The 27,086-nt window shown below is 35.7% G+C and overlaps 1 protein-coding gene across 1 annotated transcript; it reads right to left on the bottom strand.

Moving 5' to 3' along the window:
* On the bottom strand, positions 1 to 27,086 carry SLC13A1 (solute carrier family 13 member 1). Its single transcript, XM_026051678.1, has 15 exons — positions 26,988 to 27,086; positions 21,704 to 21,832; positions 20,833 to 20,969; positions 17,611 to 17,798; positions 17,012 to 17,069; positions 16,850 to 16,928; positions 16,133 to 16,296; positions 10,570 to 10,689; positions 9,312 to 9,410; positions 9,112 to 9,213; positions 3,775 to 3,878; positions 2,025 to 2,134; positions 1,162 to 1,323; positions 282 to 419; positions 1 to 144 (listed from the first exon to the last, which is right to left on the bottom strand). Exons 1-15 carry the CDS (start codon positions 27,084 to 27,086, stop codon positions 1 to 3), a joined length of 1,833 nt encoding a protein of 610 aa, XP_025907463.1.

Raw genomic sequence — 27,086 nt, 5'->3', positions numbered from 1 at the left:
TTAAAGTCCGGTGTTGTTTGTCGAAGAAATGATTGGTGCCCAACTTGGATAAGTATAGAGATCAAACAGAGGCACCATCCACGTCATAATTCCAAGCATAACTACGGCAACACTGATGATGTTAATGCCCAAACCTGCTTTCACCTAAAGAAAGGGAAAAAGCAAATCAGAGACAATGTCAAGACTGTGAAAAAAAAAAGTTGCTAAAAATAGTAAAAATTAGACATTCATGTTCCCAAGTGATTGTCAGAGTACTTGAGGGAATTTTGCATAAAACTCACCATATCCATAACAGATAAATGACCATATGAAAATACAATGGCATTGGATGGGTTTGATACTGGAAGCAGGAATGCAAAGGAGGTGCACAGGGTTGCAGGTATCAAAATAAAAAGTGGGTTCACATGAATGGCTTCAGCCTGCCAGAAAGTAAAATAAAACAGAAAGAACAGCTGCCATGGGAGACATTTGCCAGATGAAATACATCAAATATAAACTTATTAAATTAACACAAATGAACTGTGAACTGAAACCAGAACTTTAAATAACACTAACAACTTTTTCCAATAGCTCCTATTTAAAATTATATCAAAGGAGCAATAGCGTTTCTAATAAAGAATAGCTACTGAACTTTAAATTCACAGCTAATTTCTGTCTGATATTAGGCAAATTTGCAAAATAAAAGACACAAGGCAAGCATTAAAAATAAAACACTATGAGAAAGATTTTAGGGTTGATTTTTTGTATAGTATATGGAGAGGCTATGGACCAGAAGATGACCATAGCAAGTATAGAAGAAAAAAAAAAGAACTGACTGTTTTGGTAAAGAAGAGAGGACAGGACTGAGCAAAGAAGATAAGAAATGAGAAGTACACATAAAGCCCTTCTACTAACCCTCTTTTCTCTTTGGTGTTAGATGGAAGATTGTGATTGGATATTTTTGTCAGAAATATGGTCCTGATGAAACACTGAGATACTTTACAGAATTTTCAGTGTCTCCTGAATGAACCCCCTCAGACAACCAGCTCGCTAGTGCCCAACACAGCACTGTTGCATAAACTACTTTATGAAGACTAAAATAAATCTGCCTCTTTGACCAGCTTTATTACAACAATGATGGTAGAGCACATTCTGCTTATAAGAAGCTTCCATCATACTTACCAAAGGAGATAGTATAGGCAAAAATATTGTGATGGTAGCTGCATTGCTAGCCACTTCTGTTACTGAAGTGACAATAATGCATGATATCAGGATAATCAACCACAAGGGTAATGATCCTAGAGGGGTTAATTTACTTCCTACCCAGGCAGACAGATTTGAAACCTGCATAAAGAATGTGACAACATGAATATGTTAGGTAAATTACTAAAAATAAAATTTAATAAATGGTATACAACAGGAATTTACAATGTTAATTGTGAAGGATTTATACAAAAGAAAAAAACTAGACATGAAATATTTCCCGTGTTCCTTCTACATACTTTAAGTGCATTGTTCTAATTGCACCCTTGTCCTTTAGGAGCCCATGCCAACACTGTTCTGTATATTTACATTTATTCCTTAGAGAATTTTAAGGAGGCATCCTCAAAAAATTTTAATCTGCATACCTCAAGGTACACAAGCAGAGTGTGAGGCAAATCCTGCTTGATTAACCTGAGTAGCCAACACAGATCAGCATTATTATCTCAGGGACATTGGACATATCTCAGTTATCTCAGGGACATTGGACATTAATAATACATCTTTGGAAAAGGTATGTCTGTATAACTCCCAACACCATTATGCTTAGATTAAAACAAATAACAAACATTAATCATCACTGTGCAGTCTTTGAAGACAGAGAAACTCTTTTCCTTTCAATTCTCCTTTCTGAATTTCTTGAATATTCCTCATAGTTATCACATGCAATATTGTTCCAAAATTATGTGTTAAAATAAGAGAATAACCTTGAATTCAATGCATGTCAGAATTGTTCCTCGTGTGGGTCATGCTAATTGATCAATATCTTCTATAAATTGCATTACCTCACAGCCTTCTGCCAGTGCAAACCCGCCACCAACGAGAAAAGCTATTTCCCAGGGCATGCATGACTGAAATTCCTTCCAAGTAATCAGTGGAGTGTAACCAAAACCAGCTAGAGGAAAAAAAAAAACCCACAAACATTTAGGAAACAGATTGAAGAACATCTTGAAATAATCTCTCTCAGGAAATACTTTGGAAATCTCATCATTATAACACGAATAAAGTCGTTGACATGAACAACCTGCACTTCCTGGGACAGATCCTTATCTAGCAAAAATTGTCACAGCTTGCAGTCTGTAGAGCTATTGCAGTTTCCACCAGTGGAGCATCGGTCCCTCTCCCCTCCTTTTTTATGTGGGAGATAGCTATAGAATATCAATATGACTGATTTATTCAATACATTTGCTTTATTTAGACAGATTGCTGAGCAAATTCTTTTTCAAATAGACTCAGTTAAGTCCTGATATTTCACTCCCTGGGAACCCCCTGTTTTCACTGATTTCAGTAGCAGAGTTGAATGCGTAAAGAGGTCAGTCCTACAGCATACTTTGATCAAAGAAAATTCCATTTTAAGAGGAAAAAATAATAAAAAATGAATAATAGATTCATTTTTCATGTTGAATTGTGCAGGTTACCTTAAATACGCAATAGTAGATAAGCAAACCCAACCCTGTCCCATGTAATCCATTCTAAAGCCTGCTAAAAGCAACAGAAAAGTTGTTTCCATTGATTTTAATATGTTGTACATAGAATTTTCCAAAACAGCACTAGCTCTTAGCATGCTTCTATTGCAAAAGCATTGCCATTTATTTCTAGGCCAGGCATGCTTTATAGTCCAATAAGATTATCCTGTAGAATGTAGTAAATCCAGACTAGAGAGTAAGAAAAAAAAAAAAAAAAAAGGTATAGTGAGCAGAATTCATCTCAGTTGACTTAAAACATCTACATATGAACTATCAACTAGATTTCCTTTCATATTTGTAGAGAAAACTGGAAATGTTTGGGAAGTGATTATTTGGGCCTATTTTAGATATTCCTGTTAAGGTACAAATCGTTTGCTTTGAATGTCATTGCACTGAAATAAAGCTACCTGGGGATGGGTTTTGTTGTGACAGATACATTGTAAGCATCCAAGAAAAAGGTAAGATGGATCCCATCCTTGGTATTGCTTCATTAGAGCACCTAAACCTTAAAGAATGAAGAAACTTTCACAGCCCTTTGAAGACCCTTTATCCTGTCAGTTAGGTAAAGTCAAAGCAGTTCAAGTATAAGATATATACAAAAGTGTAGTATCATGTAATATAGAAAGTAATATTCAGTGTTGTTCAAATTCAGATCTTTTCTATCAATACAATGGAGAAAAATCTGGTTCCATGAATTTTAATAATCTTATTTACTGAACTTTTCTTGGATTGTCTATTTTTACAGTATAGTCTTTACTTATTCTGGATACTGAAATGAAACAAATATTTTTTTCTTTCTTTTTTTTTCTTTTTACTCCATAGCTTATTTGAATTTCATATTGCCAGAAACTTTTAAGCAAACTTGTATTCAGGTTTCTGGCAATGTGGATGAATGTTTAATTTAGACTCTGTAAAGTACTTCTATCAATCACCCATGTTTTCATTTGACTTAAAAACTTGCTGGTCTTTAATATTAAACAATAGTATTCTAACAGACACATTGAATAATATTTATGGTTCATTCTTAAATAACTTATTGTACTAAAATCTACATCAAAATATACTCAACTGTTTTCTCCATTTGAAGTCCTAGACAACGGTTTTGTTGGAATAATAAAGAAGAGAAGACCAATCACTAAGGCAGTTGTTGAATCCGTAGCAAAGCCTTTATACCTAGAGAGAAGTTGACAAGAATAACACAAGAAAAGAAAGCATAAAAATGTAATATGAAAAGTATATCTTATCACAAAAAAATGATTGGGGGATGGAAATGTTTAGGAACTAATCATGTTTAAACAACTAATTCTCAGACAAAAGTTAGTCATATTCATCAGCTCAATGGTGAATTTAATAACTTTATATGCCCTGTAGTATATCCAGTCCAATAGTATATCCACTTTGCCTACCCACAGAAAGTGATGCCCCTACAGCAAAGGGAAGACTGGAGCTTCATTATCAGCTTCCTATGGCTGTCCCTGTGCAGGTCACAGGCATGAGGGCTGAAATTGTTGTGAACATTTCTGGTACCTTAGAACTGCTTGTACCAGTATGTTTCTTAAGACCATTCAATTCCCTACTAATTTGCACAGAATATCACCGAGATCTGGAAATGGGCAAAGCTGAGCTCTAAGGCTGTTTTATCATATTATCTCATATTTCTGAATGCTCTTAGATGCTATTAGGTGGTCTTACATTAGTCATGAGGTAACTAAGAAGAATAAGAATTGTGATGAAGAAGGTTAAAAAAAGTGTTAAAACTGTACTTCATTATTAATTTCTTGTTATATTTTCTGTAAATTCTTCTTTTTCCTATAACAATTTGTCCTCTCAGCCTCACACACGCTTGTATCTCTATACGTAGCAACAGTAGGTGCAAGTATAACTTCCCAGCAGATATGTGGCTTAAGATTTTATGCTAATGCAAGGCTTTCCTCTGAGAGGGAATATCAGCTCTCAGTTAAACACTATGAATGTATAATCCCATTAAGCCCTTTGATTTAACAATGGAGTTAGGTGATGAGACTCAAAACACCCTAATATGCATATCACATTAACACCACAAACAGCAAAATGTTATCTGGCATTGTCAGGAATGAACCTTTAACAGGGTTAAAGGCCCTGTAATGTATTTCACCTCTTGTATTGTCTGTTAGCACAAAGGACATTTTTTAAAACAAATTATTTTGTAATCGCTTCCCTAGGTGGGGAGGGTCTGCCTATATGTCAGCTTTAGGGTGAGTGCATCATAGCTGAAGAGTAGCTAAAGCCTTCATCTAGCTTCCTGTCCTGCACTGTGCTGTGACCTGAGGGATATTTTGCAGGAAGCCAGGACTTGGATTATAAAGAAACATCTGATGGCACTGCTATCTGGAAGGCAGCTGCTCTTCTCCCTGTATAGATTAATTATTGCTTAAGTATAATCAGTATTCCTGACTCATGAGTGCAGAGCACTATTTTTGGAAAATTCATTTGGGAGACAACACTATGTCTATATCTATAGTGATAACATATCACTATTGTTACCACCATTAATATAGATATATGTGCATATTTATACAGCACATGTACACACAAAGAGACTTAAAAGATAACAGTTCTTGAAGTGGAATAATAGTTTAAGAAAAACACACAACAGCCTACCATTTGTCATACTGTTATGGAGACACATGTGGCACTATTCCAGACAGAAGCTTTTCAAATATTATTGAATTTTGAGATGAACATTTTTCAAATCCATTTACCCAAGCTATAATGCAATTAGATATGCAATATCTACCTGCTTGTAATACTACAAATCTGATTATCCTATAAGGAGGCAAAAAAAAGAGGCTGTCATTTAAGGAAGACTCACAATGACTTGAAATAAAAGCACTGTAGAAAGTGGGATCATGGGCAAATTAATATGACCAATTCCATTCACATTCCTGCTTTGCATCCACCCTTCAATATTGCAGTTGCACATGTTCCAAAAATGCACAGTGACCTTGTATTAGCTATACAGAAGGGACAAGCCATACAGGAAATCAGAATAATATGCTGAGACCCATACTCAGGCTGTAATCTGACAAAAGTGAAGAAAGTCCACCTTGCATACGTCAGCTCTAATCATCTGGAGACCCAGCACAAACTCTCTGTTCCTTAAGTTCATAAAGCCCTGGCCAAAAGCCAGCTTGAAACTCATCTTAATTGAAGCTGGTATCCTGCAGCAAGTACAGCCTGGAATCAAGCCAGGACAGGGACAGGAACTGCTGTGCTAGGAAGGATATGTGGTCTTGCACTGTCAGCACATGAGAAGGAAACAGGCATTTTTGCACTTCTCAGCAGTGTTACACACTCTGATTATAGAGAACATTCAGCATCTGCCTCTACTGGCAGATAGGAGGGACTCAGGGCAAAACAGCAAAAGACTAGTCTTTGATAAGTAAACAGAGTTTTCTTGGTAAAAATTAATACAAATATTTCTGCTGGGATCACAAAGGATTTTGTCTATGTTTTAATTAAGTCTGCAGTAACTTGTACACATGCAGACTATCAATAAGCATGTGGGCTAAGAGTAGTAAGAATTCCTTTCTTCAAGCAAAACTTCAAGCATTCCATTTAGCTTGTCAAAAGTTAAAATGGGATATATCAGATAACTACATCCTTAAAGCACCTATTACAGAAAAGTTTTTAACCTAGCAGAGAAAGACAAAACAGATGGCTGGAAGAAATATATTCAGAAAGAAAAAAAAGGTGCAAATTTCTCTGTTTTATTTTGGTAAGAGAAATGATTATCCGTTGGAGCAAGCTATCAAGGAAAGCGGTTAATTTTTCCATTGCTTCCAAAATACCCAAAACCTATATTTTAATATCTTGAAGTAAGCCCAGATGCTTTCTGGGAACTCATGATCTAAGAAAAAAAAAATATATATATATATATATAAATATATATATAGCTCAACTTTTAGAACAGTGTAGCTTCCTGTAATGGTCAGTATGCTAGGATAAACTTGCTGACAGGCATGTCATGCAGTTTAAGAACGTAAAGTTGGTGTGAATCCTACTTCAAAGGATTCATTCCTTTAAAAATCTACCCACTGGCCCAGGGGTGGGCCAGAAGGGTCTTCTTCAGGTTGCTTATGATTCTAACTTTGCAGTTTTTTCCTCCAGTTTAATGGAAGATTTTATAGTGAGGGCAAAGCTCACTGTACAGGTGACAGATTCCATCTTAAATCAAAGTACAGAGAACATTTCCTTGCATTTGCTTTGTGTAATATAAACTTAAGCTTATAAAGCAGGCATCTTGCACAGGCAAATGTGCACATACTGATACACTTTAACCAATCCCAAATAACATATTCCACTGAACAGTTCATCAACACAAGAGCTACAGTAACACAGCACTATAAGCCTGTTGAATCTTGAATGCAGTGCCAGAATTGAGAGAAACACATTTCTTTGAGGTATATTTCTTCCCATTGGACCTTTGGGCATAAGCCTCTGCCATCAGAGTTTTCTGGCTTAGTTGGATTAGCCACAGGGATCCAGGCATCCAGGATACTGTCGTGCTGGAGAGGAGGGCAGGGCTGGCCAGCACAGCAGCACTGTCCTCTGCTCTCCTGCTCACCTCTGCTGCTCTGTTGTCATTAACAGCTGTGGCCTTGCGTGAGCAAAATGAGCTCATGCTCTGTGCCTCGTTGCTGGTATGGGCTTTCCTTATTCTGGGAATGCTTTTGTTGAAGAACACAGGCTTTGTTTCTCTTCAGGTTATCTCATACAAACTATAATAAGATTCAGCTTCATGTGCCGCGGTCGATGTTTGCATCTCTTCCAAGCAAGCATTAGAGCATCCACAAAGGAACGTCCCCATGCAGAACCTGTGACTACCAGCTAGTATGAGAATATTCTACTTTTTACTCCCAGTGAACAAAATCCTCAGACAAGCAATAAATAAAAACTTCAGATAGGAAAATGCCTGGACTGAAATCACTTCTTGGTCATAAGCGTCCTCAAATTTAAAAGGCCGTTTACAATGCTTGTTTTTAGTGTCAGTTAAATGATATTTGATGAGAACTGAATATTGGTACGAGAGAGAAAGGACATGAAGCAGCCTGATTGCTTAGCTTGCTGATTGCTTGATTAGGTTAACACTCCGAAGACCCTTCTTTAAGCATAGAATTTTTCAGATGAGACAATGATCATCAGCCCTTCTGTTACAGTTATGATGGAAAATATTCTTTTGTTATTTTTGGCTACTTCCTTAAACCATTAAAACATGTTAAGACAATCTTAGGGTTTTATGCTTTTTAATGCTGCTTCCACATGAAAGAATTCAGCTCTGTGCTTCACATTTTTAAAGGTCTAAACTATTCCTTATACCACCCTCTACTGGATACAGTGGGGGAGCACTTGACTTGGTGCATGCATGTGTTTGTATGTATGTGCACATAATGGTGGGACCATATTTAAAGTGAGGAGGGATGATGAGTGCGTGTACACACGGCCTCCAAAATAGAGATGGAGAAATGCATCATCTTAGACCAGCTTATGACTTATTGAATTACATGTTAAGTACAGAAGAGCCTCTAAACAGCAGTTATTTCATGATACTCTAGAACAAAAGTCAAACTTTTATCACGGAATAAAGGAACCAAACTGCAATGACTACAGTAAGAGAATATGAGAGATTGCAGAAATCACTGTATTATAAATTCTTCCCTCTACTGAGGGATTTCCTAAGAAAAAAAGGCTAGGTTATCCTGCAAAAGGGACTGTATAGTCAAGATGAAGCATAAGGAAAAGAAAATTCAATAGTTCTGCAGGTCTGTGTTTGTGTTGGTTAGTTTATCTATGAACTTGAGATAGTTATCTATGAAGAGATAATAATTTATAGCAGTAATTAAAGCTGTCAAAGCAGAAGAAACTTGGCCTGTATGAATAGAAGCACGGATATCAGTAAGGACAGTAGATTAAAAAAAGCTGACTAAAGATCTTATCCTTCAAATTGCAAATTTTACAGATAAATTGTAACATCAGACATTATGCAACCTCTGTTACTGATCTAAGTCTAAAAATAATAGTATAATTCATTTTAGGCAGTACTCTGTCTGTTTAGCCATTTTGAATACTGTGCAAATATTGATGAAATTGATGAAGCTGTACCTATTCTGCCTGAATACACTATACAGGTTTTCAACAGTTTCAGCCTGGAATCTTTCCAAAGTATTTAAAGTATTTGTTTTTTGTTTTCCATCAGAAAAGCAGATATTCAGTTAAGACATGGTATAGTTCTTGTTGGTATATCAAAAAGATTACTTTGGAAAAATAAAGTAAAGTAAAGTAAAGTAAAGTAAAGTAAAGTAAAGTAAAGTAAAGTAAAGTAAAGTAAAGTAAAGTAAAGTAAAGTAAAGATATCAAAAAGACTTACTTTGGAAAAAGTGAAGACCATCCAGGGATGAAGCCAGGATCTCTGGTAAACCACAGCAGAGTCATCAGAATGAATAGGACAAGTGTAACAATTTCTGGGTAGCTGTGGCAGAAACATAATGGGTTACATTTTACTGAATTCACACTTAGATTTTCTTAGAGCAGCTTTGCCCTCATTTACTGATTTACCATTTGACATACCTTATTGGTCCAAGTTTGTTGTATTCTTCCTGAATCACCCGTGCTGAGGCCTTTTCTCTAGCTGATTTTTCCTTGCCACACTTGAACATACTTTTGAAACTGTTACATAAACCAGCAAAAATGAAAGATGAATTAAGAGCATATACACAAGAAAAAAAAGTCCCAACCTTTCCAGTTAAGAATAGCACTTCACTTTACAATGCAGTACCTCCAGTTTAATTATCACACACTAGACTGAACAGATTGGAATTAACTGACAAACCTCAGTGGGAAAGCATGAGACAGAGGCGGCAACAAAATGCGCCCTGTCACTGACTGGCTTATTTGTCAAGGAAAGATGAAGTTTTAATCATAGGAGTTAATTGAAACAATCATATTCATAACCTGTCTATTTAATGAAAGTCTTTGATGACTTTGTTCTACTTTGTTTTATAATGAGGAAGTTTGTATTGCATTAGTAGCCTGCATAGTGATCAGCACCTCTCTGTTTCAAACTGGATTATCATTCTTGGATATGACTGTAACATAATGTTCAAAAGAATGCTATCAAAACAAATAACAGAAATGAAATGATAAATATTCAAATATATGTGATGAGCCTAGGATGCTCCTCAGTCTGCTTAAGAGTAAAAAGTCTGCTTCATTTCTTACACCTGAAGTAGTCATCTGATTGTGGAAATTCCATCCCAGCAGAGGTTAATGAATGTATTAAGAGAAAAGATTTGGAGAATCAGATTGAAAGAACTGTTTTTCTCTCCAAAAATATTAAAAACACAAACTGCAAGGAGAAAATAAAAGCATATACATTTTGGAAAAATGGACATTTTTTTATGTTTATAAATGTAGTTATCTAGTTGATAATAAGGATACTGTTCAGTTCCTTAGAACAAACCCTGACTATAATGAAGAACATCCTCCTGATTATTTTTAGTCTTTTGAAGAGTTGGATCATGAAGCATATAATTTAATATTCTTCCATCTTGCACATATGCACTGTTTAATGATGGTGTGTATACAGGAATGCATATCACCATTTTTGATGTGAGTTTTCCACATTGGTCTGAGCAGTCAAGGATCCTTATTTAATAGGACTCCTGCCCATTCAGAGACTCAGTTGTACTGTTCAAGGATGCAAAATCACCATTTCTGCACTAGGTTCTTATTGAGCATGTCAGATTTAAATACAACATTTACTGCCTGTACAATGTATTTTTAATATCATCAGTCTTCAATTTTATTGTTTCCAACATTTACTTACTCAAATCCAAGGAAGAGCCACTGGAGCCAGATCCAGGAGAGCAGCAGAATAATGACTGTGATGGGGATGGAAAGGACAAACCAGGATCCAAAATTGATGCACTGGCAATCTGGGTAACGTCTGAATAAAAGGGGGGGGGGGAAATGTTAAGCTTTGGAAAGGAATGAAATCCTGTTAGAAGTGCAAGAAAACCCTGCTGCAGCAGAGATGTTCAGAGCACTTTTGGTTGGCAGCTGCCTTCAACATGAGGTTGCTTCTTGTGTCCACTTCCTCACCCTCCCCTCTTGTTCCTAATCATCCTGACTAAAGCAGCCATCTCTCCAGATATGTTCTGACTATTTGAGCCTGAAGGAACCTGGCACCAGATTCTCTAACCTGAGCTGAGGAGATGCAGAAGGGTCACACAGTCCCACTATGACTACAAAGAAAGAGTTGAAGAAAAGCATTTCTTGGAAAGGAGACTAGCACAGGAAAACATATTTGAATAGATAGGTTCCAAAAATCTTTGAAGTAGAAAATGACAGTAGAGAAAATGCTGTATTCATTGCATAAGTTTTCTAATGGATTAAAACCTCATTAAAAGCAAAATTATTACTAATTTCCACAAGCAAACAAATGAACAAAATCAGACAAATTCATTTGTCAGCTGGATTGTCTCTCAAGACATACTGTCTCTTTGAGGCTGACTTCATCTACCATCTACAGATGCGAGCTATTCACCCAGAGCTGTTCCTGCCACATATATTTAAGGAAAGGAGAAAGGTACTTAGATTTTCTGAAATACATTGGTTTACTATTGAATGAGATAGGTACCAAGTAACCAAAAAGGATACATAAATGAATACTGTCTTTAGTTTTACAATTTATTTTATGAATAGATTTTCTTCTTCCTTTGAGACCTTCTATCTTTCCTGAGAGCTTTTAATGCTAAATATGAGAACATTCTAGCCTTTAAGAAGAGCCTTCTCAGTGAAAAAAAAAAAAAAAAGCGAATGGAATGAAAATGACAGTGCAGAGGCTATAATGACTATTTCCAATTTTATTTATTTATTTATTTATCTTGTAGTTCAAGCCTTGCTAAAAGAAAAAGAATTGTGATATCCACACAAAATCTGAGGCAATAAATGTTGATTACAAATGTTATCTCAAATGCTGCGCAAATTATAGGAATGATCTATATTTATTATATTATTTATATATATTGCAATTAAAGTGCCATCTGGGACTGAACCAAAATGCTTACCCACATTTTGAGGTGGATTATCTAATTGCAACTGTGCATAGTAATGAGACAGTGAAAGTAAAACAGGAAAAGACATTATGCTATTACATATAATTTACTGATTATGTGGCTATTTAGCTGTTATTACATGATTAACCACATCATTTTTGAAAGTACGAATTCCAAGATAGAAAAAAAATCTGACTTCAGCATAGAAATGACGCAGTTTACCGATTTAGTATTTTGTCAACTTGGTAAAGTATGTAAAATAAATTTTTACAAAACAACAAATTACTTGAAGTTAATTCTGTTAGCAGAAGGATGGTCAGGTTTCACAGTAAGATAGTGTAGGGTTGAATATATATGCATATGATTATTTCTCTTAACCTTTAATATTAATATTTCCTAATCCTAATTCCATAGCATGTTTTCCTATATAGATGGAGTGGTCAGTTTAAATGACTAAGAAATGATCCATTGCATTGTGCTGAAAGATTATATGGCTTCTATAGCTGGATTATCTACTATACATCTTTTCTGGGGCAAAGATGCATCGAAATAAACAGTGAACTAGCTTTTTTATAGATCTGTTTTGTGGTAGATATGTAAGTGTGACTGACTGTAACAAATCTCTGAATTAGTGAATCAGTGCCACTAACAAGAAACTTTCCAGGAACATACTGTGAACACCAGCAGAACTTTGTTTATAAAAAAGTTCCAGATAAAATTATTCATTTTGCAACAGTTAGAAAATTTCTCAAGTGAAAAATGGCCAAATTTGATTCTTCATGTTGGAAGATGAGACTCAGTTAGCAGTATAGCATTCACACAACCAAAGAACTTGTCCATAATCCCAGCTGGAGAAGCCAAGGTTGCCCGCCCAAGCGGGACTTTCCCTTCCTCATATGTAGGAACATACCACTACCACTATGTCCTGCTGGCTGGTACTCTTTCGCTCCCTGTAGCTCCCTTGGGGCCTTTCCTACTATCCCATGCTAGAGCTTCCTCCACTCCCCAGGTGCAAAGGCCCACTCATTAGGGCAGTGACATCATCTTACTGAAGAGTCTGTTTAGCCATGGGAAAGAACTGTGAGAAAGTCCATACAGCAGAGCTACGCAAGGTAAGAAAAGTAAAATTGAGGAGGTTAGATTGCTGATTGATAGCAGCCTCAGGGATCCAAGAAGAAAGTCAGTACAAAAGGTATACAGTCTTACAAGGGAAGGGAAGGGAATTAGAATTAGAATTAGAATTAGAATTAGAATTAGAATTAGAATTAGAATTAGAATTAGAATTAGAATTAGAAGAAGAGTCCACTGATAAGCTGATCCAGGGAGCAGCGAGAGCCAACCTTCCTCATCCTCACTGACCAGTAAAGGCTTGTGGGAATCTTTATGGAGATGGCAAACAAACTGATGGTTAGCCTTCTAGTGTCTTCTGGATGTGTAAGTCTACACATTCCCCCTCACCACCCCCCAGCTGCATATATAATGCTTGCAGTCTCTCTTTGCGTACAGTAAAATGTGCCTGAGCAGAATGACTCTGAGAGGATCGACAATAGTTCTGTGCTAAAAAGGAGTCTGTATGGAAGTTTGTTGTCACTGCTAGGGCTTAGCTGTCTTAGTATTGCGTCAACATTTCCACTGTTTTCTTTTAGCCTGTGAAACACAGCTAAAATATGTCCTAACTCAACAACAAGCTGAGGGCTCCCAGATACTCTCAGCCTCCAAGGTGAAAGAGGAGGGTGCTGCCTTCCTCTCTATGTGACAAATGAAAAGTAGGGAGGAAGGGGAGAGTAAACCAATTCCAGCTTGTTAAAACCAGCTTAAAACCAGTTTTGTTAAAACCAGGAAGCTAAGATGAATCTGGAACCTTGCAGTGACACTTCAACTATCCTTTCATGAGCAGTAAACCAAGAATATGGTAGGTATATACTGTTGTCTTGACAAATTATCCCCCCATCCAATGTTTAGCGTGCATGAAAGTAGACCACACCTACTCAAGTCATGCTAACAGGTCAGTTACCACCTCCAACAGAACACAAGCAGACTTAATACTTCTATGGAGAAGGGAAGCAAAACACTTAAAAATATTTGCACAGCTAGGCTGTTGAGACTTCTCAAATTAATGATTAGGTTCAGTGATTCTGTCAAGATTAACCGTGGATGGGTGCAAAATTGGATTATATGCACAGTGGTCAAAGTGTTGTCAATGTTCCTATAGTAGAAGGTGAACATCCAGGCAGAAAAGAACAATTTGTGCATGCATTCTTGAAGAGATTGTTAACATCTAAGACAAACTGAAAAACGAGCTGCAAGCCTGTTCTTCAAGTTTCCAATGACTTCAGGGAAGTGAGGAAATGAGCTCTTATTGAGAAGTTTTGAATTCTTTTGGGCACCCAAATACGAAGCCTGATGGAAGTTCTGTACTTAAACATCAAAAGCATAACATTTTCCATACAGAATGCAGAAGAACTGAAGGTACTACAACAAAATTTAAAAGGTCTTTTTTAAACCTTAGAAGGACAAATTATAATTTCATTCTGGTCTATGTAGTTCTTTGGTCCCAGTAGCAGGGAATTTCTGCTATAATTTCTTTATCTCTGCTGGAGTAGTAATCTGTAGACCTTCTCTTAACATAGGCTGGCCTACAAAACCACTTCACTACTCTTCATCATCATGTTGGAGCCAAATTTGGACCACTCATAGAATATGGGTAGAAGAAAATCTATAAGTAAATCGTCTTCCAACCTGTTTTGCCTGCATGACAAAATAGTAGGCAAAGAGTAAATGGATTGTATTTTGTTTTGTTCTATTTAAAAATCTGAATGCAAATATTTTTGGCAATAAGTAAACTTTCAGAAGAAAAAAAAATGCCAGCAAGATCTCTGTTTTTTTTTTTTTTTTTTTTTTTTTTTTTTTTTTCCCAAAAAGCTTTGGAAAGAACTCTTCTAATTTTCATTTCAAAATAGTTTGATATAGGAAAAAAAAAGGAATATTAAAGAATATTTTAGCAACCTCAGAACAAAGTGTTTCACGGAATACAGTCTTTCAAATCAAAGCAATTTCAACAATTCATCAAACATAGTATACTGAAAGTACATGTGCTAGTAGAGACACTCTTTGCTAGGTGGACCTGTCTGTCTGACATAGAAGTTTATGACAGACCAAAAAATATTTCTCTCTTCCCTTCTAGCAAATCTCTCTTTTATTTTTCTTTCCATTAACATTTCTAAACTCTAACAGCCATTTCTAAATGGCTGTTAGAAATGAAACAGGCATTTCAGGACTGTTAAGTAATGTAGATAAAATTCAAATATTCATTTATATATCTTAGAATTTGAAAATATTATATTAAAATTGCTATAAATACTATTAAAAAACAGCATTAAAATTAGTTCTTATTAATCATAATAGGTTGGGCTAATGTGGAAAAAAAGTCTTGTAATCTGTCTTGCCACCTCTCTGATTCTGAAAATCATAAGAACTCAGAAGAGTTTAAAATATGAGTTAGCATAGTTAAAAGGAACCACAAAGCTCCTCTCAGTAATGCTGAGACTGATCCTTCGCAGTGCACTCACTCTTCTCCTCCAACTTGTATTCAGGAAAGTGGATGGTGACCCCAAAGAAAGAATAATACTAAGTTTAAAAGAAGAAAGATACTTCAGTTAGAACTATCCATGATGTTGTTTTAAAATCTAAATTATGATGAATTTCTTCCTGTAAGGGCTCAACTTTCAGTGCTGCTGGTTTTTACAAAATGCAGGTAGCAGTTTGACATAATATTCCTCATACTTACAAATCATACTAGCCCTTTAGAAATACTCGAACACAAATAAATTTGATCATCAATATTGCTTAAGGAGTTGTCAGGTAGTATCTGGAAGATTAAGTGATGCTATTAAAACCACTCTGGAACTAAAGAGAAATCAGAACTTAGCTCCTGCTCTACTTAGCAATGAGTAACACTCCTCTAAAGGCATATAATGTTTTTCATATTCATGGTAAGTAATGTCTTCTTCTTCAGATAGGCTCACCTTCTACTATGCAGTTACTCAAAGAGTAAAGCTGTACGATCTAACTAAAGTATGCCAGAAATAAACGACCATTTTGCATATTTCAAATAATCATGTCTAACTTTTCCCACTGGAAGTCAAATACAACCGTACAATTTCATTGTATGTCTTCAACAACAACAACAACAACAACAAAAAATGTAATAGAATCAAATACTGTCAAATCAACGGGTAAGGTTCCTTATGCATTTCAGAGGAACCATGTGAGAGCACAAGAAAGACCATTTTGGATAAAAGAGAATACAAATAATTTAATATAATCTCTTACGTATTGAACTGCTCAGCAAAAATCAAATTAGTCGATGTTCCTGTGAGTGTGGTCCACCCTCCAATGGTAGCAGAATAAGCAATACATAAGCACATCGCTTTGAAAATCCCATTGTATTTGTCCTCTCTGCTTTTTCTCCCTGTTTCAGCAGGTGGTAGGTTCTGCTCAGTAAGAATATACACTGATTAACATGTAAGAAGGGCTACTCATCAAGCACAAAATTCAGGAGTGTCCCAGAATTTCACAGTTAAACAATTTTCTGTCAATATTACCAGTATGATTTGATTTGCTATTACAATTAATCTTGTGAAGGGAAAGAAAGGAGAGGCAAACCCTGAAGTCCTTTGCCTAAGTTTTCTCAGTCTTTACACAGGAACTCCCTTTCTCCCCTTCCCTCCCTACTCTGACATTACTGCTCCAGTATAACATTGAGAAAATCCAGAGAAATTCAGTCTATAGATATTTCGGATTCTGGAAAAACCTGCTATGCACTGTTTGCCCTCAGGTGAAATAGGTTTCATTTGCATGAAATAAATTTGAAGCAAAAAGATATTAATGAAATAAGCAAAATTATTGTACACAAATATATACAAGACATATACATCTTACAGTGAGCTACTTTCATTGCTAGTAGCGCTGTAATAGGAGTTATATAAGAGTTAAAACTAAAGGTTAAAACTAAAATACAGGTTAGATGTATTAAAAAATGAAAATTACCTTTTCATTTTCATTTTCTTTTTCCTTTTCATTTTCATTTTCTATTGTGCACACAGTATTACTGATACCTTTTTCATATCTGGAAGAATAAAGATCTTTATTAAGAGGTATTTCATTTAGATGAATTCTTCCAACAGATGTTAAGAAATGAATAATTGTTACCCATTGGCTTCTTTTGCTTTCTCTTTCCATTCGCTGGTTTCACATTCTATAATATTTTCTGGAACACATCAGTTGAAAGACAGGTAAGAGATTAGATTCCAAGACAGAAACTTTTCCATGATAATGTCCTAATCTATTCAATTGCTTCCTGTCATCTCACTAACAGATTTTTAATAGTCAGTCTTAAAAACAGCTACATTGTGCCTTACTCCTCCACTATTCCTGCTGCCCCAGAATCTCAGTATTCTTTGGATTGGTCACCTTTTCCTAATTTAGAGTCCAACTGTGTAGAGTTTTTTTCAGCTTGATTTGTTCTTCCAATATAACCTAAAGCTTAAAAAGTTCCCTCATTAATGTTTAACCTCTGGTGTATTTATAGCCTGCAGTCTTATTTCCTTTCAGCTTAATTTTATTGGACTGAACAAGTCAGCCTCTTCCCGCTCTCATAAAACTGCCATATCCTGAACCTATTCAATTTTCCAAGAGAGGTCTCACCATGAAATACGCGATGGTAGAGGCACTTCCAGCCAACCTTGTTTCGTGTGGTCTTTACCTTGCTGCAGAATGCTGGGAATATATGAACTGCAACATATGCCTACCATCAAGCTCCAGTCCTGGGTTGGTGGAGCCATTGGAATAAGACATCTCCAGTGCATCTACTTCTGATTCAGCCGTGATGATCTGCTGAGCTACTGCCTCTACAATCGGCATCACCATAGCGGCAGCAGAGGTGTTGCTGAGCCACATAGACAGGAAGCTACAGCTAACCATGAAACCCAGAGTAAGCCTACAAGGAGAAAAAGAGAGTCCATTACTGTTCCTCACATTTATTCCAAATGGATTTTTTTTTACAACAGAAAGATATAATGTAAGAAACACTAAATGTTTAGTGCCTGTAATTGACCTTGGAGAAAGTTTGTGAATTAAAATGATCTGATGAAAGACACAGAAATTATTATCTTTTAGAGTTTTAAGGGTCAAATACATTATTACAAATTGAAAGAGAAGCAATAATGCTTATTTATAGTCTTTGAACAATCTTCAACTGGAGAAATATCACCAAGCATGTCACAGATTCAAAGAAAAGTTAAAATAGCTATATTGCCTAAAGCTAATCTTGTTGTTCTGTGCAAGATACCCCAAAACTCTTGACATCATCACTTTGGCTGTCAGTCTTCTGGATAATAGTGAAGGTGTTATAGGAAGAAATGTTAACAATTCAATAGGTGGCACTTAACTTAGCTTTTAACCAGTGCCTCAAGATGGAATTGGAGGTTATTTGTGCTTCAGTGAATTTCATATTTCCTATTAAACAAGAAAGTGAAGGCCATTATAAAGATTCAGCATGGTGTTGGCACAATTTATGGTAAGTTTACCACAAAATATTACATCAATTTTGATCAATGAAATATTGTTCATTATTTATAATGCACATATTGGATTTGTAAATGAGAATATTTTGCAAATGAGTGTATTTGTATTGACTTCTTGTCACAAAATGTTGATATTGTCATTAAACACCTGGCATGCATCACTGCAGAGAGAGAACAGCACTGAGGGAAGAGACCACAGTACATTTCACTTTCTGAGAAGTCTTTTGTGCAATTTTCAAAGCTCTTTCTTTGGTGAACTGCTAGATGTAATACTTGCACAAACTGTAAGGATTAGTCAGCATATGAAGACAATATTTTTGTATAAAAGTATTGTACTTGAGGAGCCACTAGCTGACTTTTACTATCACCTAATGATGCCATTTCAAACTTTTTTTTCACAATAGGTACACAGAAATTCAGCACCCTAATGGCCTGTCTTTTCTTTGTGCATTTCTAATTGCATTATGATGGAATTAACTGCAAATCTACAAATATTTCACCTGATTAAGCACATTGTCATCAATAAAATCATCAAAAAAATTGACTTATATTTGAATGAGATACTCAGCTAAGAATTGAGGATGAATTGGATTTTCTGAAGAAATTTCAGTGTAGGAAAGGTTGGTCAGACTAAGTACACTGAATATAAATATCTACATTGTAAATAAGTATTACTTTATTATAATAAAGTAAATGAAGCAAATGAATACATTTGTTAACATCTATTTCAAAATTATTCATCATGGGTTTCCAGCATTTGATAGGTTGACATTCAAGGGATCATTTAGAATTCTGCAGTGTCCTCTAATCGGTGGCTCAAAAATTGATTAAAAATATAATACTAAAACTTAACCTATTTAGCCTGGATTATTTTCCCTGCAGTGCTATTAAAAAAAAATATTCTGCATGGAATCTTGCAGGGTAACTTCAATTACAGTCAACCACTCTTTGCTATATCACACACAATAAATCCTTTATTACTAATTCTAGGCTTTGTGGGTTGCAAAGGTGTATTCTCTTGCCATGAAATACCTGCAAACCTCACACCATGTAGCTTAAATGTTTTGGAAATTATTTTATCTATCTCCACCGCTTTGGATATTCCTCTACCTCAGAAATCTCCTAATGAGAAAATCTCTGCCTTGAGATGGAGGTAGTTCCAACATGCAAAGGCTGCCTGTGGGTTCCTGCTATCACGGAGCTGCCCACTAACACTTTGCATCAGTTTGTAGTGGGCATGCACATAGTGAGCAGCAGATGCTGAGAGGTGGGAGGATCCTCTCCTTTAGAGATCATTTTATCACGATCTTATCAACCTCTTATCATAATCAAGAAATATGTCAGAGCTGAGATGGGAGTGATGCTGCCTCCTCTGTGTTTCAGAATTGTGGGACTGCTTTACACATCTTTAGCAGCTGGCTGCAGTTTTCTGCATCTCTGCCTCCACTGCTAGCTTCCCAGCAGTGCTCAGCTTAGCACCATTCAATTATGTTCTCACTTTCAAGAATCAGATAAGTGGCAGGGACTCAAGATTGATCACGAAAGAAAAGCTGAAATAACTAAACCTGCATGGCTCACAAATACAGCTAAAAGTAATGGAAGACAGTTGAATATAAGATATTTTTGTAAAGAATGAAGGATAAAAGCTATGGAAAAAGGTAGAGAAAAAAACACAAGAAAAAAGGAATTAAATTTAGGCCTGATGAAGCATTGAGAAATAGAAATAAATTCAGTATTTCCAAAAGGTGTCATTAGTTAGATCATCCAAGATGCCTTTTTTTTTTTTTTTTTTAGACTTAAGGCTTTTATTTTTCTGATTTTTTTAGTTCCCATCACTTTTTACTTCTAAAGAACTCATAAGAATCTTGTATTCTAGGAACCCAGACATACCCAGATCTTGTCTGAAGCCTTACAGATGTGCTGACAGATGAAGCTACTTTCTTGTAAACTTTCTAAGGCAGTTAAGAAAGCGTTTTCACTACATAAGATACATATGCTTTATATTTTCTGACTGTTTCTTTCCCTCACTTTGTATTGTGATTTCTTCTTCTATACTTAGTACATGTCCAGCATTTTGCAAACAGTGCTGAAATATAGATTAATAACAACCATGGTATAGATTTTCAGCTGTAGGCATTGGTTATTTAATAGACTAACCATCGCTAAAGAATAGAAACCTCACATTCACAGTTTTGTCACCTTCTCTGTTCATAAGGACATTTATTATGAACAGAATCCTTGCAGACAGCTTTCTGTCTTATAATCAGGATTTCAGCAAACGAACAAAGTATCACCTACTGATCAGTCAAATCTCTTCACACACACACTTTTTTTTCTCAGTAGCAAAGAAAGGCTTGATTACTGTAGAATAAACAGGAGGCAATTATTTCTTGTATTCCTAGCTTTCCAAAGGTATTATTGTCCTTCAAGACATTGCTTAGCACGTACCATGCAGGGTTTACACCCACCAGCATCACCATTCTTAAAGCCACTCTTTTGTGTAACTTCCATTTTTCAATTGATGCTGCCAAACAAATCACTCCAATTAATAGCAAATGGAAGTCTTTAAAGTAAGCAGATGCGACCTGAAATAAAAGCAAAAAGGTTGTTGTTAACTAAATAGTGACTTTATATTGGTATTTGCTATTAGCAGTTTAATGAAAATATATAACTGTACTGTATATGTAGAAATATTCTTTTTGACTAAATTTAGACTGTTAATTTAATGGGAATTATTAACTTGCTTTAACCCAAATGATGGAAGAGAAAATAGACTAAAGTTAACAGTTCAAAATTAATTAAAAATCAGGCTCATGATATAAATAACCAAAGATCATCTGTCATTCCTCATATATAAACTAAATCTCCAATAACCCTTTTTTTTTTTTTTGGTGGGAGGTTGCATTAATTTAGTCATCTATCCAATGAATGAAAGAACAACTTTAACTGTAGAAATTTAAAATAGGATAGTCTGTGATGTTGTCATCTCTCTAAGGTGGATACTTGGAATGATTACTCAGAATTTTGCAGATTCTGCCATACTAAAGATCCCTTTACTGTGTTTTAGTAACACTAGGGATACTTTATATACGATTAATGTTTTCCCACTCAGTGGCATCTAAAACCTGAATTACAATACAGCAAAAAGAGAACTTAAATCAGAACAAAATTTGTGAGCAACCCTGAGACCAGCCTGCTGTGATTGATACTCAGCAAATACTTGAATTAACCTATAAAGTTTCAGTGCTGTGTGGTTCTCTGGAGATTTTGTGATTTGTCATTGAAACCTATGACACAATTGAGAAGAAGAAAATGTTACCTGCTTAGATGACATTATTCCAAACAATGGGAACATAAAGGCAGGGATCAAAGCTGAAACACCCAGGGGCAAAGCTTCTGTGAGCCAAAAGATGGCAACTACAAACAGCGTGTATGCACATTCTGCTTCCTAGAATATACAAGACATAAATACAGACATGACTGGATTCTCCAGGAAAAAAAAAATATATATAAATATCTGCAAGAAGTCCACTCAGGTCAATATAGAGTTTCTCTTCACCTGATATGACTCTAGGAACCTAGTTATACCATACTTACTGTGAACTAGTCATAATGCTCCTATAATTTGAAAGGCATTGTGTAAATAGTTTTAAAGTATTTTATTTTTCTTTAAAATGGAAAATTACTATTACCTATTATTATTTAAACTCTAGTGCTTATGAAAGAAAAGGACAACTGCTTTTTCAAGCACAATTAATTGTTCTGGTCATTCTGGGGCATTCTCTGATCATGAATTATCATGAATAACAAAGATTCTGCACCTGCAAACAAATTTTTACAAGTCTCAAAGACATTGCAAGCAATAACAGATCAAAATTTGGCTCTTCTATGGTCAATGAAATTATCTCAACAATGTCAATAAGGCACATACATATTTCATCTAATACAGTTGGCACAATCTAAGACTGACAAAAAATGCAGTTGTTCTAAAGTGTATTTTAAGTTCTGCAATTTTAATGTAAAACTTAAAATGCAATACATTAAAATTTTGCAATTTTAATGAGTATCATCTATTCAGAATTCTGAAAACAAAATTTACTGCAAATTTGCCAGTAGAATGGGATGCTGATAAGGAGCACTGCTGCCAGCCACCAGGATGTTGATAAGGAACACACCAGAGAAGGATGAAGAAGGAACAATAGAAACAAGCTGTGACCAAAATCAGACTCTGGTGAGATGTGGCCTGAAAGGTAGTTTATAGTGAGATTGAATGAACCTAGTTTGCTGAAGAATCCTAGAAAGCAGTTTTGCATAGCTTCAATTTATGCACTTGAACAAAGTGATTTAGAAAATGTAATGTCACTCACTAGTGAATAAAGTTACTCAACAGCAAAAGAAATGGGTTTTAGTAGGAAAGGAGCTTAATACAATGAAACTGTGAATCTTTGACTATAAAATGACATTGTCCGATCCAAGTCAGTGAACCATATCTAATATTTATTATTTGAGACACATGGTCTATATGAAACTATCTGATAGGGCCAATTCAGGTATAATCTAGAAAATGTTCAACTGACCTGAATCCTACCACATTAAAAATCTAACAGATTCTGAATGTTCAGAGAGGCATACTGGATCTGTAACAGGTGGTATAAGTACAGTCTAACTGAGAAACAAGAATTTGACCTGGACTTTCATATATTATCATACTCATCTGTGACTAAGAGAACACTAGGTAAAAGAATATATAACTTTATATCAACTTGGAATTTCAACAGGAAATATTGAACGTCAGCAGAATTTATTCTGAGTAAAGAAAAATGAAGCTGTCCTGCATTTGCTATATTTAGGAAGCAGAGGGAATTTCTTGGACCCTTCATTTCTATCCCTTGCTATCAGACAAAACAGTATGTGATAAACCTTGAAAATTGTTGGGTATTTTGACACATCCCTAAGTCTAGAAAATGGCTCTTTAAGTTTTTATTTGTAAATTGCTTCTGTGTAATTGAAATTTAGCAACCTGACTTGAAACACACAGATACATAATCTAATCTACAGATTAGATTAAATTAGATTATAGATCGGGGTGCACAGAGTGCACCCTGAGCAAGTTTGTGGATGGTACCAAGCTGAGGGGAGTGGTCGACACTCCAGAGGACTGTGCTGCCATCCAGAGGGACCTGGACAGGCTGGAGAGTTGGGCAGAGAGGAACCTCATGAGGTTCAATAAGGACAAGTGCAGGGTCCTGCGCCTGGGGAGAAATAACCCCCAGGCATCAGCACAGATTGAGGGTGGCGTGCTGGAAAGCAGCTCCACGGAGAGGGACCTGGGAGTCCTGGTTGACACCAAGTTACCCATGCGTGAGCAGTGTGCCCTCGTGGCCAAGAAGGCCAATGGGGTCCTGGCCTGCATCAGGAGGAGTGTTGCCAGCAGGTCAAGGGAGGTGATCCTAGGAGGATGGCGGGGAGGGCAAGGGAGGATGATCTCTAGGGCTCCCTTCCAACATTAACCATTTTGTGATTCTGTGATATATTTGGCAAATTAAATCCATGATGTACAAAGAAACAAAAGCTCATATTTCAAAACTTCTTAAACTCTCTGAACAGAAAAAAAGAGGCAATGCAGCCTTTACAGTCCTGATTCACTTGCTACTTGACTGCCAAATTACATATACTTCGTTACTTGGTGAATACTTCAATTTAAACAAATTCTTGCTAAACTGGTTCCTAACTTTAGATGTAAAAGAATCAGCACAGAAAGAATTCCATTGCCTCTGAAACAAACATCATGATGTGTTAAAGCAGTTCAAAAGCACAGAGCAATCGGCAAATATTCCTGCTAAATATACTTGCTTTTCCTATTGATCCTTTAAACAGTCTTGGAATCAACCACTTTGTAATGAACACAATAGCTAATGTTTATCAAAGATATTTTACATAAAATCATATGAAGTCTGGGACATATTTCACTTCAGACTAATGCATCGTTTTAAAGGTTTTCATTGCTGCTGACAGCAGCGGAGGCATTTTTCTGTAAAATGCTCTTCATTAATCACAAATAAAAGACTAATTCAAAAGAAGTGCTATTGTAGATCAGTGGAGTGGACTGTGGCACTATATGACACATGGAATTTAGATAATGTGTGTAGTGCAGAAAGTCTAAATTTGATTGTAATATCAAGTTCTAAGAATTTAACAGCAGTACTAAACTAGAAGTAGAAATCCCAGCACAGTTCTCTTTAAAGACTGCCTAAGATCATGTTTAAAACTTCTTCCTAACCATTACACAAATTTTTTCTCTCCTATATTTTTACTGAGTTTTACTGTTCAGACAGCAGTTTTCCTTAATTTTCAATCACTCTGAATTTTTTTTGGTGGGAGGGAGAGGGAAGGATTGGGAAGGCCACAGTCGAAACAATCCAGTCTATTCTACAAGAGAAGTCAATAAAAATACTGTTTTCATTGGATGAAAGTTTAAAGGTTTTATTTGTTTGATTGTAGATGCTCCAGCAATTGCAAATTGCTTTGGAGAATCTGAAATCTAAAAGGACATTTATGGTATGATGGTACCTTTTGCTACCTTAAAAATCTTGCTATGTTAAATATAACTAAGTTATATACATTCCAAAAATACACTGAAGTCCTTGAAAACTATACTGTTATCAACTATGCAAATTTTATCTCTACTGGCTATGCTTCATGCTCAGTCCTATTGAAGTTTCATGAGCTGGCAGCTCACTCACAGGGAAGTCCTGTCCTTTGACTCTTAGCCAAGAGGCAGGTGGATTGGGAATGCAATAAAAATATACTGGAGTCTGTACAGAAAAGACTCTGACTTGTAGGGAGACATTAGCAACAGCTGTTTATGCATAGAATAAAGCTGAAACCCTCAAAAGGTATTTTACTCCTTTCAGAGCTGAGGAACAGGTCAGCAATGACCAAAGAGAAGGATGAGACTTTGACTTCTAATGTCAGAGACTGCAGCTCAGGAAGCCAATTGGGTCAGCTGTGGAGGAAAACAACACTTTGCTTTCATGTGCACTCATAACCACTTGAGACAGATTTGTCATTGAGGTATGCAAAGACGATAACAAAAATTTAGAAAATTAAAAAAAATCTAAATTTTCTAATTTAGAAAATTTTAAGGGACACAAAAGACCAACCTTAAAATGTCCATTGCTACCATTTAGTTCTCTTAGACACTGAGGGAGTAAGGCAGGTCTTACTCCTCCTTAGCCTTCAGGGGAACATATCTGCTGCATCTGTGAACACTAGTCAGCACTGCTGCTGCACGCCTGATTTTCAGGAAATCACAAAAAAATTAACTACAACCCTGCAGTTGATGCTGACAGAATCAAAAGGATATTCATAATTAAAGGCTATTTTTGCCTTGTGTTGTATTTGGGTCTGAAAACACTTATTTTCCTTGAGCAAACAGTGCCTCTTCTATAGGGCAAATGTAATATAAAGTAGTCTAGTTATGAATACAGGATTAATTTTTTTTTTTTACTCTCAGTCACTTCATAACTTATGGTAAAATATTTGCATGGGAATTAATAGTGACTTTTGATAAATGTTTTGATTTGACAGAAACTAAAAGGCTCCTATCCACCAGTAATAGCATTAGCATTTTTTCTCTGCAAGGGACAAATTTAGTTTCATCGCAAGGTGCAAATTCTCTTTATTTTTTATGTGAAACAGCAGTATTCAATATAAATCCTTGTTTTTACTGTGTAATAAAAGTTATTTACAAATAATCATTTATGAATCTATAAATGCACATGCATATTGCATATGTATAAAAACACTCCTGTCAGCTTTCAAAATACTTATTCTAAATTTCTTCTGAATCTTAAGGTAGACAATGAGAAGTATAAGGGGGTAAAAAAGTCACGAGAGTATGAGAAAAGATGAGAAATCTGCCACTTTTTATTTTAGAGTGCCTAGGTTTAAAAGCATAATCTATCATTTATTGCTTGCTACAGGAGACAGGAAGAGGAAAGAAAAGAGAAATCACATTCCTTACAGTGTCCCAGTGTAGAGCTCTGTGAATCTGATGCATGCTCTGCTGTAGAACATATGCAATACCTTAGAACTGTCTTTCACTTTGAGGACCGAAGTCATTGTACATTTTCCCTATTCTCTGTATAATCCTAATCCAAGGTAGAAATGCAACTTTCTTTGATGTTTCCGTTTTCCAAATGGATCACCAGATGAAACCACTTTTTTTTTCCCCCTATAAGAAATTCTCTTCTGTTTCAAAATCTCCCTTCCTTAAAAATAAGAATTTTTCTTTGTATGTCATAAAATAACAAGGTAATTGAATCTTTCTTCCTGGGTGATCTGTATGTTTAAATACCAATATTGAATGTGAAAAATATTTTCTAAATAAGTAATAAAATATATTCAGGACTTGATGCAATAAGCACTGGGATTCACACTAAAAGTCTTCTCTGCTATACTTTTCTATTAAAAAAGAACTCTATGTTGACCCCCAAGAAAATCCCACAACGCAAACACACTGAATTCATTCTGAAGAAATCAGAAAACATGCACTTGACATACAAGTGTAAAAGAATTACCTCTTGCACCAGGTCACTTACTTTGGTTCTGATGATAAGTGGTAGTGGAAGTAAAAGTAATGGGGTGAGGACAATGAGCAGGAACCTTCGGTAGACCAGGAGATATCTAAGAATCCTCAT

The sequence above is a fragment of the Nothoprocta perdicaria genome, unplaced genomic scaffold (assembly GCF_003342845.1).
Source record: "Nothoprocta perdicaria isolate Ctin4 unplaced genomic scaffold, notPer1 scaffold_79, whole genome shotgun sequence".
Taxonomy (NCBI): domain Eukaryota; kingdom Metazoa; phylum Chordata; class Aves; order Tinamiformes; family Tinamidae; genus Nothoprocta; species Nothoprocta perdicaria.
This window is presented reverse-complemented; position numbering and strand designations above follow the sequence as displayed.